At 45.9% G+C, this 15,268-nt stretch overlaps 1 protein-coding gene across 1 annotated transcript in view; it reads right to left on the minus strand.

Annotated features, from left to right (window-relative positions):
- Window positions 1-10,715: 10,715 nt before the first annotated feature.
- The window catches only part of LOC120053394 (palmitoyltransferase ZDHHC7-like), a 65,898-nt gene continuing 61,345 nt past the window's right edge, over window positions 10,716-15,268 (minus strand). Inside the window, exon 10 of the mRNA XM_039000521.1 lies at window positions 10,716-13,498. Within this exon, the coding sequence (XP_038856449.1) occupies window positions 13,319-13,498 (180 nt within the window). The 3' untranslated portion in view covers window positions 10,716-13,318. The remainder of the gene's footprint in view (window positions 13,499-15,268) is intronic.

A 15,268-nucleotide genomic window follows, 5' to 3' on the forward strand; every position in this document is an offset into this window, starting at 1 on the left:
ATCAGACTGCTGAACAGCTTCTACCCCCAAACCATTAGACTGCTGAACAGCTTCTACCCCCGCTGCTGAACAGCTTCTACCCCCAAGCCATCAGACTGCTGAACAGCTTCTCCCCCAAGCCATTAGACTGCTGAACAGCTTCTACCCCCAAGCCATCAGAGTCCTGAACAGCTTCTACCCCCAAGCCATAAGGTCCCTGAACAGCTTCTCCCCCAAGCCATTAGACTACTGAACAGCTTCTACCTCCAAACCATTAGACTGCTGAACAGCTTCTACCCCCAAGCCATTAGACTGCTGAACAGCTTCTACCCCCAAGCCATCAGAGTCCTGAACAGCTTCTACCCCCAAGCCATAAGACTGCTGAACAGCTTCTACCCCTAAACCATCAGACTCCTGAACAGCTTCTACCCCCAAACCATTAGACTGCTGAACAGCTTCTACCCCCGAGCCATTAGACTGTTGAACAGCTTCTACCCCCAAGCCATCAGACTGATGAACAGCTTCTACCCCTAAGCCATCAGACTCCTGAACAGCTTCTACCCCCAAACCATTAGACTGCTGAACAGCTTCTACCCCCGAGCCATTAGACTGTTGAACAGCTTCTACCCCCAAGCCATCAGACTCCTGAACAGCTTCTACCCCCAAACCATTAGACTGCTGAACAGCTTCTACCCCCGAGCCATTAGACTGTTGAACAGCTTCTACCCCCAAACCATTAGAATGCTGAACAGCTTCTACCCCCAATCCATTTGACTGCTGAACAGCTTCTACCCCCAAGCCATTAGACTGCTGAACAGCTTCTACCCCCAAGCCATTAGACTGCTGAACAGCTTCTACCCCCAAGCCATTAGACTGCTGAACAGCTTCTACCCCCAAGCCATTAGACTGCTGAACAGCTTCTACCCCAAGCCATCAGACTGCTGAACAGCTTCTACCCCCAAGCCATTAGACTGCTGAACAGCTTCTACCCCAAGCCATTAGACTGCTGAACAGCTTCTACCCCCAAGCCATTAGACTGCTGAACAGCTTCTACCCCCAAGCCATTAGACTGCTGAACAGCTTCTACCCCCAAGCCATTAGACTGCTGAACAGCTTCTACCCCCAAGCCATTAGACTGCTGAACAGCTTCTACCCCCAAGCCATTAGACTGCTGAACAGCTTCTACCCCAAGCCATTAGACTGCTGAACAGCTTCTATCCCCAAGCCATTAGACTGCTGAACAGCTTCTATCCCCCAAGCCATCAGACTGCTGAACAGCTTCTACCCCCAAGCATTAGACTGCTGAACAGCTTCTACCCCCCAAGCCATTAGACTGCTGAACAGCTTCTACCCCCAAGCCATTAGACTGCTGAACAGCTTCTACCCCCAAGCCATTAGACTGCTGAACAGCTTCTACCCCCAAGCCATTAGACTGCTGAACAGCTTCTACCCCCAAGCCATTAGACTGCTGAACAGCTTCTACCCCCAAACCATTAGACTGCTGAACAGCTTCTACCCCCAAGCCATTAGACTGCTGAACAGCTTCTATCCCCCAAGCCATCAGACTGCTGAAAAGCTTCTACCCCCAAGCCATTAGACTGCTGAACAGCTTCTACCCCCAAGCCATTAGTCTGCTGAACAGCTTCTACCCCCAAGCTGCTGAACAGCTTCTACCCCCAAGCCATTAGACTACTGAACAGCTTCTACCCCCAAGCTGCTGAACAGCTTCTACCCCCAAGCTGCTGAACAGCTTCTACCCCCAAGCCATTAGACTGCTGAACAGCTTCTACCCCCAAACCATCAGACTACTGAACAGCTTTTGCCCACAAGCCATTAGACTGCTGAACAGCTTCTACCCCCAAGTCATTAGACTGCTGAACAGCTTCTACCCCCAAGCCATTAGACTGCTGAACAGCTTCTACCCCAAGCCATTAGACTGCTGAACAGCTTCTACCCCCAAGCCATTAGTCTGCTAAACAGCTTCTACCCCCAAGCTGCTGAACAGCTTCTACCCCCAAGCCATTAGACTGCTGAACAGCTTCTACCCCCAAGCCATCAGACTGCTGAACAGCTTCTACCCCCAAACCATTAGACTGCTGAACAGCTTCTACCCCCAAGCCATAAGACTGCTGAACAGCTTCTACCCCCAAGCCATTAGACTGCTGAACAGCTTCTACCCCCAAGCCATCAGACTCCTGAACAGCTTCTACCCCCAAGCCATCAGACTGCTGAACAGAATGGGCTCCTAAGTAAGCATTTCATATTAAAGTCTTACACCAGTTGTATTCGGCATGTTTATTTAACTTTTATTTAACTTGGCAAGTCAGTTAAGAACAAATTCTTATATACAATGACGGCCTACCCCAGCCAAACCCAAACGACGCTGGGCCACTTGTTCGCCACCCTACTGCACTCCCAATCACAGCCGGATGTGATTCAGGTTGTGACCAATACAGTGGGATTTAGATTTGATGAGCCATCTAGCGTGTTTCCCGAACACCTGTGTGTGTCAACGTAAAAGCCAATTTATGCCTGATCCGAAATGTGGTCGGACCTTCGTATGGAGGGTGTGACGCAATAGCGGTACCTCTGGGGCATGCAGAGTCCAAATCAAGCCCCGTACCACGTCGCCGTGAGCCTCTCAAATGTTGTAACAATGCAGAGGGCTTCTGTATAGTTCCGCATTAACATGATTGGTTGACGGTAGGTGGGGGCGGTACAGTCCTACACAAACTCACTTCCTTGACAACAGTTCTGCTTAGTGCTAGAAGTATGAAAGCCCTGATGTCTGTTCCGCTACTTCAGGCCTCAGATCGACCACGCAGAGCCTTTAACTGGGGAGGAAGGATAGTTCGTCAACCAGTTGCACACACAGACTGGATCTGTGCAAAAACTGATAAAGTGTATATATATATTTTTTATTTAAAATATTTTTTCTCGCTGATATGAAAGGGGCATATTTTCTTATGTTTTAAAAAACGGTTTGAATTGTAGTTCACATTGAGCAAAAATGTCTGCAAATGTAACCCGTGGAAACCCGACATGTGGAGAAGAAGGGTTTTCCTAGATGAGTTCCCGAGTGGCACAGCGGTCTAAGGTACTACAGACCCTGGTTCGATTCCAGGCTGTATCACAACCGGCCGTGATTGGGAGACCCATAGGGCGGCGCACAATTGGCCCAGTGTTGTCCAGGTTAGGCCGTTATTGTAAATACGAACTTGTTACATGACTTGCCTAGTTAAATAATGGTCAAATAAATGTGTAGCCGACTCAGCGTTTCCCAAACTCGGTCCTGGGCAGCGTTCAGTACATAAAAACGCAACAGAACGTTAAATGAACGAAAACTATGCGGTACTGAACGACCAATTGAAAAACGGTGAGGGGTTGTGGCTTCAAAAATGCACCGCTTGTCTTTAACAACATCAATCACCGCTTCAAACCAAACCCAACACACCCACCGAACGGACCAAACAGGTCTGTTCAATAACGTTTTGGGAAAACGTGTCGTTCAGTACAAAACGTTACGCACCGTAGCAAACGTTCAAACGAACTGAACGCACCCCTGGGGATGAAGGTTTAGTTTTTGTCCTTCCGCTACACAGCTGATTCAAATAATAAATAATGAGTTGACTAACGTTATTTAAATCAGCTGTGTGGTGCTAACGTTAGGACCAAAACTAAACTGTTCACCAGGGATCTAGTCATACCAACTGGTCTAGCTAACTAGGTAACACATGGTATAAAACAAAAAGTTTATTAGCATAGCTAGCTAAGCAAACTGGTAACACGGGAGTTAACGTAGCTATCTTAGGCAGAGACGGTATAGAAACCTGTATTGGGTTCGCGAAGATGCTAACGTTAGCTAGTTAGCTAACTGCATTTGTGAGCAAACGTTACTCACATTGAAGGATGTCTCTGATCTCACAGAAATCAGTGTCCTGTTCATTCTTGAAAGCCTCAAACGCCACAGATACATAATAATCCACCATCCACCGATTAACAACACATTCCACATCTAGTCCGCGGTCCACACTCGCCTCCATGTTTTGGTTTTGCCGCCACATCAACGAAGTAAACAAGCTTTTCTCATCTGCCGCGCTGGTTAGTGTTTAGTCAACCTTACGCTCACCTTACGCACCACGTCAATGACGTCATTGCGTCAAACCGATTACCATTCATTTAGAATAGTGTTTTTTAATGGTTATTGACTAATTCTAGAGATTTTTATAAAATATTGGATTTTAAGTAAAAATATATTGCATTTGGCGACAGATTTTTTTGTTTTTGTGTATATAACATTTACCAGACAGAATGAAGAAATGAACGACTAATTAAAATGTTTTGTTTTCATTTTAGTAACATCCTTCATTGTAAATACATGGGTCTCATTAATGAAATAAAACATATAAATACTTAACTCGCTCCAAAATAACTTCACAGAGTCACACTCGTACAACATGTGTATAATAGCTTCCCTTTATCACAGAAAAGGCATCATTATGTCCTCTAAGTCCATGCATTTAGACAAGTTATTGCAAGATTTAAGTGAATTTCTTTTACTTTATTTGATATACAAAATGTATGAGGGAGCAACCAAGCTTTCTTCCATTCAATTTCAGGAATATTTTGCATTCCAGAAGAATTTCCCTCTAGGAGGGATCTTGTGGTTGGAGTTAAAGTTATCTTAAGAATGTATTACATTTCTTATCCAGCAGGGGGCAACCTTTCAACATACATTGAGCATCTATCTTGACATGTTCTCCAAAGCAAAAATGTGATTTAATTAAGTCCTGAAGGTATTGGTTTGAATATAGAATTACATTCGTACTCTATTCTTACAACTATCGTAGGTTTATACAATTGTAACCTTATTTTAGGTACTTACATTTTTGTAAACTCAATTCATATGTAGTGATTTTTATTTATTTTATGTTTTCTTCAGATAAAATATACGTGTAGTGATGTCCTATGTATTTGTTTTGTTTTATTATAATATATATAAATATACACCATTTATTTAGTGAAGGCGGAGGCACTTGGTCATCCAGCCTTTGTCAAATGAACGTCAGATTTGATTTATTTTAGCAGGTTAGGAGAAAACGCTGCTGGTTGCTGCGTTTGTTTGCCGCGCGAACTGTTTGCCGCGCGCGATTTAAAGGCACAATCTTTAGATTTCTAGGTGACCGTCATTGATTCTTGAATATTCTGATTTATATGAATCTAACATGATCTTATCAGATTCAAATTCAATGCATATTGGTTCACATCCACACGTTTTTGCACAGGGCAATAAATGGAACAGCCAAATAGCCATCATTATTTTAATCAAATCAGGTTTATTATGCAAAATAACACATTATAAAGACAATTTGAGACACATTTAAAAACATCTTTCAATAATTGGTCGTAGGTACCAGGCACACCGGTTTGAGTGTCACGAACTGCAACAATGTTCGTTTGTCAACACCCAAAGGACAAAACTGTGGGAAGCATTGAAGTCAACACGGGCCAGCATCCCTGTGGAACGCTTTCCACACCTTGTAGAGTCCATGTCCCGAAGAATTGAGGCTGTTCTGAGGGCAAAAAGGGGGGTGCAACTCAATACTAGGAAGGTGTTCCTAATGTTTTGTTCACTCAGTGTGTCTGCAGAGGTTACAGAAGATGGAAATCCTAAGTGTCCCACTTTTCTTCTGACTTCACTCAAATAAATACTACAAGACAAAATTAACAGGATATAATATGTCAAGAATTAGACTGCTGCAATGGATATCTGCCGTTTTACGGACTCATGACCAATTCTGCTGTTTTTATATACATACATAATGTTTCCGCCATTGTTAACTATGACTGAAAATACCTTCTGGACATCAGAACAGAGATCACTAACCTTCTGGACATCAGAACAGCGATCACTAACCTTCTGGACATCAGAACAGAGATCACTAACCTTCTGGACATCAGAACAGAGATCACTAACCTTCTGGACATCAGAACAGAGATCACTAACCTCCTGGACATCGGAACAGAGATCACTAACCTCCTGGACATCGGAACAGAGATCACTAACCTTCTGGACATCGGAACAGAGATCACTAACCTTCTGGACATCGGAACAGAGATCACTAACCTTCTGGACATCGGAACAGAGATCACTAACCTTCTGGACATCGGAACAGAGATCACTAACCTTCTGGACATCGGAACAGAGATCACTAACCTTCTGGACATCGGAACAGAGATCACTAACCTTCTGGACATCGGAACAGAGATCACTAACCTTCTGGACATCGGAACAGAGATCACTAACCTTCTGGACATCGGAACAGAGATCACTAACCTTCTGGACATCGGAACAGAGATCACTAACCTTCTGGACATCGGAACAGAGATCACTAACCTTCTGGACATCGGAACAGAGATCACTAACCTTCTGGACATCGGAACAGAGATCACTAACCTTCTGGACATCGGAACAGAGATCACTAACCTTCTGGACATCAGAACAGAGATCACTAACCTTCTGGACATCACAACAGAGATCACTAACCTTCTGGACATCACAACAGAGATCACTAACCTCCTGGACATCAGAACAGAGATCACTAACCTTCTGGACATCAGAACAGAGATCACTAACCTTCTGGACATCAGAACAGAGATCACTAACCTTCTGGACATCAGAACAGAGATCACTAACCTTCTGGACATCAGAACAGAGATCACTAACCTTCTGGACATCAGAACAGAGATCACTAACCTTCTGGACATCAGAACAGAGATCACTAACCTTCTGGACATCAGAACAGAGATCACTAACCTTCTGGACATCAGAACAGAGATCACTAACCTTCTGGACATCAGAACAGAGATCACTAACCTTCTGGACATCAGAACAGAGATCACTAACCTTCTGGACATCAGAACAGAGATCACTAACCTTCTGGACATCAGAACAGAGATCACTAACCTTCTGGACATCGGAACAGAGATCACTAACCTTCTGGACATCGGAACAGAGATCACTAACCTTCTGGACATCGGAACAGAGATCACTAACCTTCTGGACATCGGAACAGAGATCACTAACCTTCTGGACATCAGAACAGAGATCACTAACCTCCTGGACATCAGAACAGAGATCACTAACCTCCTGGACATCAGAACAGAGATCACTAACCTCCTGGACATCAGAACAGAGATCACTAACCTCCTGGACGTCAAAACAGAGATCACTAACCTTCTGGACGTCAGAACAGAGATCACTAACCTTCTGGACGTCAGAACAGAGATCACTAACCTTCTGGACGTCAGAACAGAGATCACTAACCTTCTGGACGTCAGAACAGAGATCACTAACCTTCTGGACGTCAGAACAGAGATCACTAACCTCCTGGACATCAGAACAGAGATCACTAACCTTCTGGACATCAGAACAGAGATCACTAACCTTCTGGACATCAGAACAGAGATCACTAACCTTCTGGACATCAGAACAGAGATCACTAACCTTCTGGACATCAGAACAGAGATCACTCACCTTCTGGACATCAGAACAGAGATCACTCACCTTCTGGACATCAGAACAGCGATCACTAACCTTCTGGACATCAGAACAGCGATCACTAACCTCCATTTGGATGAAGATTTCTACTTCAAGGAGTTGGCAGCGCAGGACATACTGCTCACTCTGGACCGGGCCCTGATCCCAGAGACTGGACCGGGCCCCGATCCCAGAGACTGGACCGGGCCCCGATCCCAAAGACTGGACCGGGCCCCGATCCCAAAGACTGGACCGGGCCCCGATCCCAAAGACTGGACCGGGCCCCGATCCCAGAGACTGGACCGGGCCCCGATCCCAAAGACTGGACCGGGCCCCGATCCCAAAGACTCATAAAAGGAAAAGACTGCTTGAGAGGCCGAAGTGCGGGCACCCCGACGAAACTACTTAAGAAAAAAAATAACCTGCCTCTCCCCTCCGTTCTATTAACAAACGTACAATTGGTAGGATAGTCTCTAACGGAGCTCATCCAGTTTATTCTCCAGTGATTGGTAGGATAGTCTAACAGAGCTCATCCAGTTTATTCTCCAGTGATTGGTAGGATAGTCTAACGGAGCTCATCTTCTACACATCTATCACTCCAGTGTTTAATTGCTATATTGTAATTATTTCGCCACTATGGCCTATTTATTGCCTTACCTCCCTTATCTCACCTCATTTGCACACACTGTATATAGACTTTTTTCTATTGTATTATTGACTGTATGTTTGTTTACTCCATGTGTAACTCTGTTGTTGTTTGTGTCGCACTGCTTTGCTTTATCTTGGCCAGGTCGCAGTTGTAAATGAGAACTTCTTCTCAACTGGCCTACCTGGTTAAATAAAGGTGAAATAATATATATATTTTTGTTAAATATAGTGCACAACTTTGGATCAGAGCCCTATGACACCCTATTCCCTATATAGTCCACTACTTTAGACCAGAGCCCTATGACACCCTATTCCCTACATAGTGCACTACTTTAGACCAGAGCCCTATGGAACCCTATTCCCTATATAGTGCACTACTTTAGACCAGAGCCCTATGGCACCCTATTCCCTATATAGTGCACTACTTTAGACCAGAGCCCTATGGCTCCCTATTCCCTATATAGTGCACTACTTTAGACCAGAGCCCTATGGCACCCTATTCCCTATATAGTGCACTAAATGTTCTAAACCAGTGCACTATATAGGGAATAGGGTGCCATTGGGACAGATCCGTTGTCTTTCAGTGTTCCCTCCGTCCCAACTTCCCTTCATCTTTCAGTGTTCCCTCCGTCCCAATCTATAAGTATCTAAATAACACACATTCTCATTACAGCATTTTAATGAAAGGCCTGTGTTGTCTTCAGATAGCATGTCTCCAGAGACACATCCTACAGAGCCTCAGGGAGTCAAATCATCTCCAGATAGCATGTCTCCAGAGACACATCCTACAGATCCTCAGGGAGTCAAATCATCTCCAGAGACACATCCTACAGAGCCTCAGGGAGTCTAATAATCTCCAGATAGCATGTCTCCAGAGACACATCCTACAGATCCTCAGGGAGTCTAATCATCTCCAGATAGCATGTCTCCAGAGACACTTCCTACAGATCCTCAGGGAGTCTAATCATCTCCAGATAGCATGTCTCCAGAGACACATCCTACAGAGCCTCAGGGAGTCTAATCATCTCCAGATAGCATGTCTCCAGAGACACATCCTACAGATCCTCAGGCAGTCTAATAATCTCCAGATAGCATGTCTCCAGAGACACATCCTACAGAGCCTCAGGGAGTCTAATCATCTCCAGATAGCATGTCTCCAGAGACACATCCTACAGAGCCTCAGGGAGTCTAATAATCTCCAGATAGCATGTCTCCAGAGACACATCCTACAGATCCTCAGGGAGTCTAATAATCTCCAGATAGCATGTCTCCAGAGACACATCCTACAGAGCCTCAGGGAGTCTAATCATCTCCAGATAGCATGTCTCCAGAGACACATCCTACAGATCCTCAGGGAGTCTAATAATCTCCAGATAGCATGTCTCCAGAGACACATCCTACAGAGCCTCAGGGAGTCTAATCATCTCCAGATAGCATGTCTCCAGAGACACATCCTACAGAGCCTCAGGGAGTCTAATCATCTCCAGATAGCATGTCTCCAGAGACACATCCTACAGATCCTCAGGGAGTCTAATCATCTCCAGATAGCATGTCTCCAGAGACACATCCTACAGAGCCTCAGGGAGTCTAATAATCTCCAGATAGCATGTCTCCAGAGACACATCCTACAGAGCCTCAGGGAGTCTAATCATCTCCAGATAGCATGTCTCCAGAGACACATCCTACAGATCCTCAGGGAGTCTAATAATCTCCAGATAGCATGTCTCCAGAGACACATCCTACAGAGCCTCAGGGAGTCTAATAATCTCCAGATAGCATGTCTCCAGAGACACATCCTACAGATCCTCAGGGAGTCAAATCAACTCCAGATAGCATGTCTCCAGAGACACATCCTACAGATCCTCAGGGAGTCTAATCATCTCCAGATAGCATGTCTCCAGAGACACATCCTACAGACCCTCAGGGAGTCTAATAATCTCCAGATAGCATGTCTCCAGAGACACATCCTACAGATCCTCAGGGAGTCTAATAATCTCCAGATAGCATGTCTCCAGAGACACATCCTACAGATCCTCAGGGAGTCTAATCATCTCCAGATAGCATGTCTCCAGAGACACATCCTACAGATCCTCAGGGAGTCTAATAATCTCCAGATAGCATGTCTCCAGAGACACATCCTACAGAGCCTCAGGGAGTCTAATCATCTCCAGATAGCATGTCTCCAGAGACACATCCTACAGAGCCTCAGGGAGTCTAATCATCTCCAGATAGCATGTCTCCAGAGACACATCCTACAGAGCCTCAGGGAGTCTAATCATCTCCAGATAGCATGTCTCCAGAGACACATCCTACAGAGCCTCAGGGAGTCTAATCATCTCCAGATAGCATGTCTCCAGAGACACATCCTACAGAGCCTCAGGGAGTCTAATCATCTCCAGATAGCATGTCTCCAGAGACACATCCTACAGATCCTCAGGGAGTCTAATCATCTCCAGATAGCATGTCTCCAGAGACACATCCTACAGATCCTCAGGGAGTCTAATAATGAGGGTCCTTTTTCCACATCAGCCTTTTACAAATGGACATGTTGTTCACAGACTAAATCTCTTTATTTTAAAACAAATTATATCTACAATCATAAATCAAACGGATACAGTTAAAAATATACGGCATTAATCAATGGCGGATATTTGCATGATTGATGATTGTATTGATTAGGGTACTCATATCTCATAAAACAAACTGTTGTTTGACGATCATCAATACCCTGTGTCACAATGGCTCTGTTGTGAAGACAACTAAATCAGCAGAGAGATGAGAGATGAGGTCAGGAGGGCTGAGGGGGAACAAAATGGTGGACTGAAACAATCTTCATCATGAGGGAGGTCAGGAGGGCTGAGGGGGAACAAAATGGTGGACTGAAACAATCTTCATCATGAGGAAGGTCAGGAGGGCTGAGGGGGAACAAAATGGTGGACTGAAACAATCTTCATCATGAGGGAGGTCAGGAGGGCTGAGGGGGAACAAAATGGTGGACTGAAACAATCTTCATCATGAGGAAGGTCAGGAGGGCTGAGGGGGAACAAAATGGTGGACTGAAACAATCTTCATCATGAGGAAGGTCAGGAGGGCTGAGGGGGAACAAAATGGTGGACTGAAACAATCTTCATCATGAGGGAGGTCAGGAGGGCTGAGGGGGAACAAAATGGTGGACTGAAACAATCTTCATCATGAGGGAGGTCAGGAGGGCTGAGGGGGAACAAAATGGTGGACTGAAACAATCTTCATCATGAGGGAGGTCAGGAGGGCTGAGGGGGAACAAAATGGTGGACTGAAACAATCTTCATCATGAGGAAGGTCAGGAGGGCTGAGGGGGAACAAAATGGTGGACTGAAACAATCTTCATCATGAGGAAGGTCAGGAGGGCTGAGGGGGAACAAAATGGTGGACTGAAACAATCTTCATCATGAGGGAGGTCAGGAGGGCTGAGGGGGAACAAAATGGTGGACTGAAACAATCTTCATCATGAGGGAGGTCAGGAGGGCTGAGGGGGAACAAAATGGTGGACTGAAACAGCCTTCATCATGAGGAAGGTCAGGAGGGCTGAGGGGGAACAAAATGGTGGACTGAAACAGCCTTCATCATGAGGGAGGTCAGGAGGGCTGAGGGGGAACAAAATGGTGGACTGAAACAGCCTTCATCATGAGGGAGGTCAGGAGGGCTGAGGGGGAACAAAATGGTGGACTGAAACAGCCTTCATCATGAGGGAGGTCAGGAGGGCTGAGGGGGAACAAAATGGTGGACTGAAAAAGCCTTCATCATGAGGGAGGTCAGGAGGGCTGAGGGGGAACAACATGGTGGACTGAACTTGGGGTCTGGGAAACATTGGTAAAGGGGGGGCCCAGGACCAAGTATGGGAAACATTGGTAAGGGGGGGGGACAGGACTTGGGAAACATTGGTAAAGGGGGGGGACAAGACATGGGGTCTGGGAAACATTGGTAAAGGGGGGGACAGGACTTGGGGTCTGGGAAACATTGGTAATGGGGGGGACAGGACTTGGGGTCGGGAAACATTGGTAATGGGGGGGACAGGACTTGGGGTCGGGAAACATTGGTAAAGGGGGGGACAGGACTTGGGAATCACTGTAGCAGCTCCTAAACAAGGAGGAAAAACAACCAATGAGACAAAATACAAAGAAACAACAAAAATACATTTTTCAGCGTTTCGGATTAGCTAAATTCTGGTAGTACCTCCCCCGTTTAAATGTGTTTGTCCCATTTGAGTCTACTGAACATGGTCCAGGTCACAGCGCAACCTGTTCAGTCTGTTGCATCAGGGGCATAGTTCAGGTGTTGGGTACGTCGAGGCTCAGGGCAGAGGAAGCACTGACGTCTGTGTTCAGTAGATAGACTCCATGTCCAGGCTGTTTAATATCAGTAGTCAGTACACTTGGGTTGTGGCCAGAGGCAGGAAGGACCAGGACCGACCGACCATATTCGGCCCTAGTCTCTCTGTGTGGAGGACTGACCCAGATACAGACCCATATTCAGCCCTAGTCTCTCTGTGTGGAGGACAGACCCAGATACAGACCCATATTCAGCCCTAGTCTCTCTGTGTGGAGGACAGACCCAGATACAGACCCATATTCAGCCCTAGTCTCTCTGTGTGGAGGACAGACCCAGATACAGACCCATATTCAGCCCTAGTCTCTCTGTGTGGAGGACAGACCCAGATACAGACCCATATTCAGCCCTAGTCTCTCTGTGTGGAGGACAGACCCAGATACAGACCCATATTCAGCCCTAGTCTCTCTGTGTGGAGGACAGACCCAGATACAGACCCATATTCAGCCCTAGTCTCTCTGTGTGGAGGACTGACCCAGATACAGACCCATATTCAGCCCTAGTCTCTCTGTCTGGAGGACAGAAGTCTTAGTCCCCCTCCACTCTGTTGGTCTGTCTCAGCAGAGAGACAGGGACTTCAGGAGACGCCCTGTAGTGGGAATGGGGGGGGTACAGCTGTTCTCCATGATGTAAGTTACAGGTCACACCCCATCCTATCAGTCCAGAAGGTACCACCAAAACCCCCATGATGTGTCCAACGGTCCAAAGAGGTCCGGGGGTAACAGATGGTCCAGAGAGGTCCGGGGTATCAGACGGGGAAGAGCTGTGTTTTGGGCTGCTCAGCCCTCAGACAGAGAACTCCACACCACTACGGCATGTACGTGTCATCAGTAGGCGCCGCAGACGCAGGCCGGTGAATGGGTTGAGCCAGAGGACGGAGGGCGGGCCTCCGAACACGGCCTTCATCCCCTCCCAGCGCACACGCCGCTCCCACCTCGGCTTCTCATTCTTCAGACGCTCGATCTCCTGGGAGACGAGACAGACAGACATGAAGACAGACCGACAGACAGACAGACACAGATCGACATGAAGACAGGCACAGATCGACAGACAGACAATCCTTCAGCATACGAATAGCATACTCTCCATTTAATCACCTGATTTGAAGAGCAACAGAAAGTAAACCCAGGGAAACAGCCAGTGAACCATCCAATGACAGAGATGGTATAGATATCTATAGATACCGTTGAATGAGGTTCACTGTTCCTGTAAACCAGTGGTGGAAAGAACTGACAGTTGAAGTCGGAAGTTTACATACACCTTAACCAAATACATTTAAACTCAGTTTTTCACAATTCCTGACATTTAATCCTAGTAAAAATTCCCTGTCTTAGGTCAGTTAGGATCACCACTTTATTTTAAGAATGTGAAATGTCAGAATAATAGTAGAGAATTTTTTTTATTTCAGCTTTTATTTCCTTCATCACATTCCCAGTGGGTCAGAAGTTTACATACACTCAATTAGTATTTGGTCACGTTGCCTTTAAATGGTTTAACTTGGGTCAAACGTTTCGGGTAGCCTTCCACAAGCTTCCCACAATAAGTTGGGTGAATTTTGGCCCATTCCTCCTGACAGAGCTGGTGTAACTGAGTCAGGTTTGTAGGCCTCCTTGCTCACACACGCTTTTTCAGTTCTGCCCACAAATTTTCTATAGGATTGAGGTCAGGGCTTTGTGGTGGCCACTCCAATACCTTGTCTTTGTTGTCCTTAAGCCATTTTGCCACAACTTTGGAAGTATGCTTGGGGTCATTGTCCATTTGGAAGACCCATTTGCGACCAAGCTTTAACTTCCTGACTGATTTCTTGAGATGTTGCTTCAATATATCCACATAATTTTCCATCCTCATGATGCCATCTATTTTGTGAAGTGCACCAGTCCCTTCTGCAACAAAGCACCCCCACAACATGATGCTGCCACCCCCGTGCTTCACGGTTGGGATGGTGTTCTTCGGCTTGCAAGACTCCCCCTTTTTCCTCCAAACATAACAATGGTCATTATGGCCAAACAGTTCTATTTTTGTTTCGTCAGTCCAGAGGACATTTCCCCAAAAAGTACGATCTTTGTCCCCATGTGCAGTTGCAAACCATAGTCTGGCTTTTTTATGGCGGTTTTGGAGCAGTGGCTTCTTCCTTGCTGAGCGGCCTTTCAGGTTATGTCGATATAGGACTCGTTTTACTGTGGATATAGATACTTTTGTACCTGTTTCCTCCAGCATCTTCACAAGGTTCTTTGCTGTTGTTCTGGGATTGATTTGCTCTTTTCGCACCAAAGTACGTTCATCTCTAGGGGACAGAACGCGTCTCCTTCCTGAGCGGTATGACGGCTGCGTGGTCCCATGGTGTTTATACTTGCGTACTATTGTTTGTACAGATGAACATGGAACCTTCAGGCGTTTTGGAAATTGCTCCCAAGGATGAACCAGACTTGTGGAGGTCTACAACTTTTTTTCTGAGGTCTTGGCTGATTTCTTTAGATTTTCCCATGATGTCAAGCAAAGAGGCACTGAGTTGGAAGGTAGGCCTTGAAATACATCCACAGGTACACCTCCAATTGACTCAAATTATGTCAATTAGCCTATCAGAAGCTTCTAAAGCCATGACATAATTTTCTGGAATTTTCCAAGCTGTTTAAAGGCACAGTCAACTTAGTGTGTGTAAACTTCTGACCCACTGGAATTGTGAAACAGTGAATTATAAGTGAAATAACCGGTAAACAATTGTTGGAAAAATTACTT

The sequence above is a fragment of the Salvelinus namaycush genome, chromosome 1, assembly GCF_016432855.1.
Source record: "Salvelinus namaycush isolate Seneca chromosome 1, SaNama_1.0, whole genome shotgun sequence".
Taxonomy (NCBI): domain Eukaryota; kingdom Metazoa; phylum Chordata; class Actinopteri; order Salmoniformes; family Salmonidae; genus Salvelinus; species Salvelinus namaycush.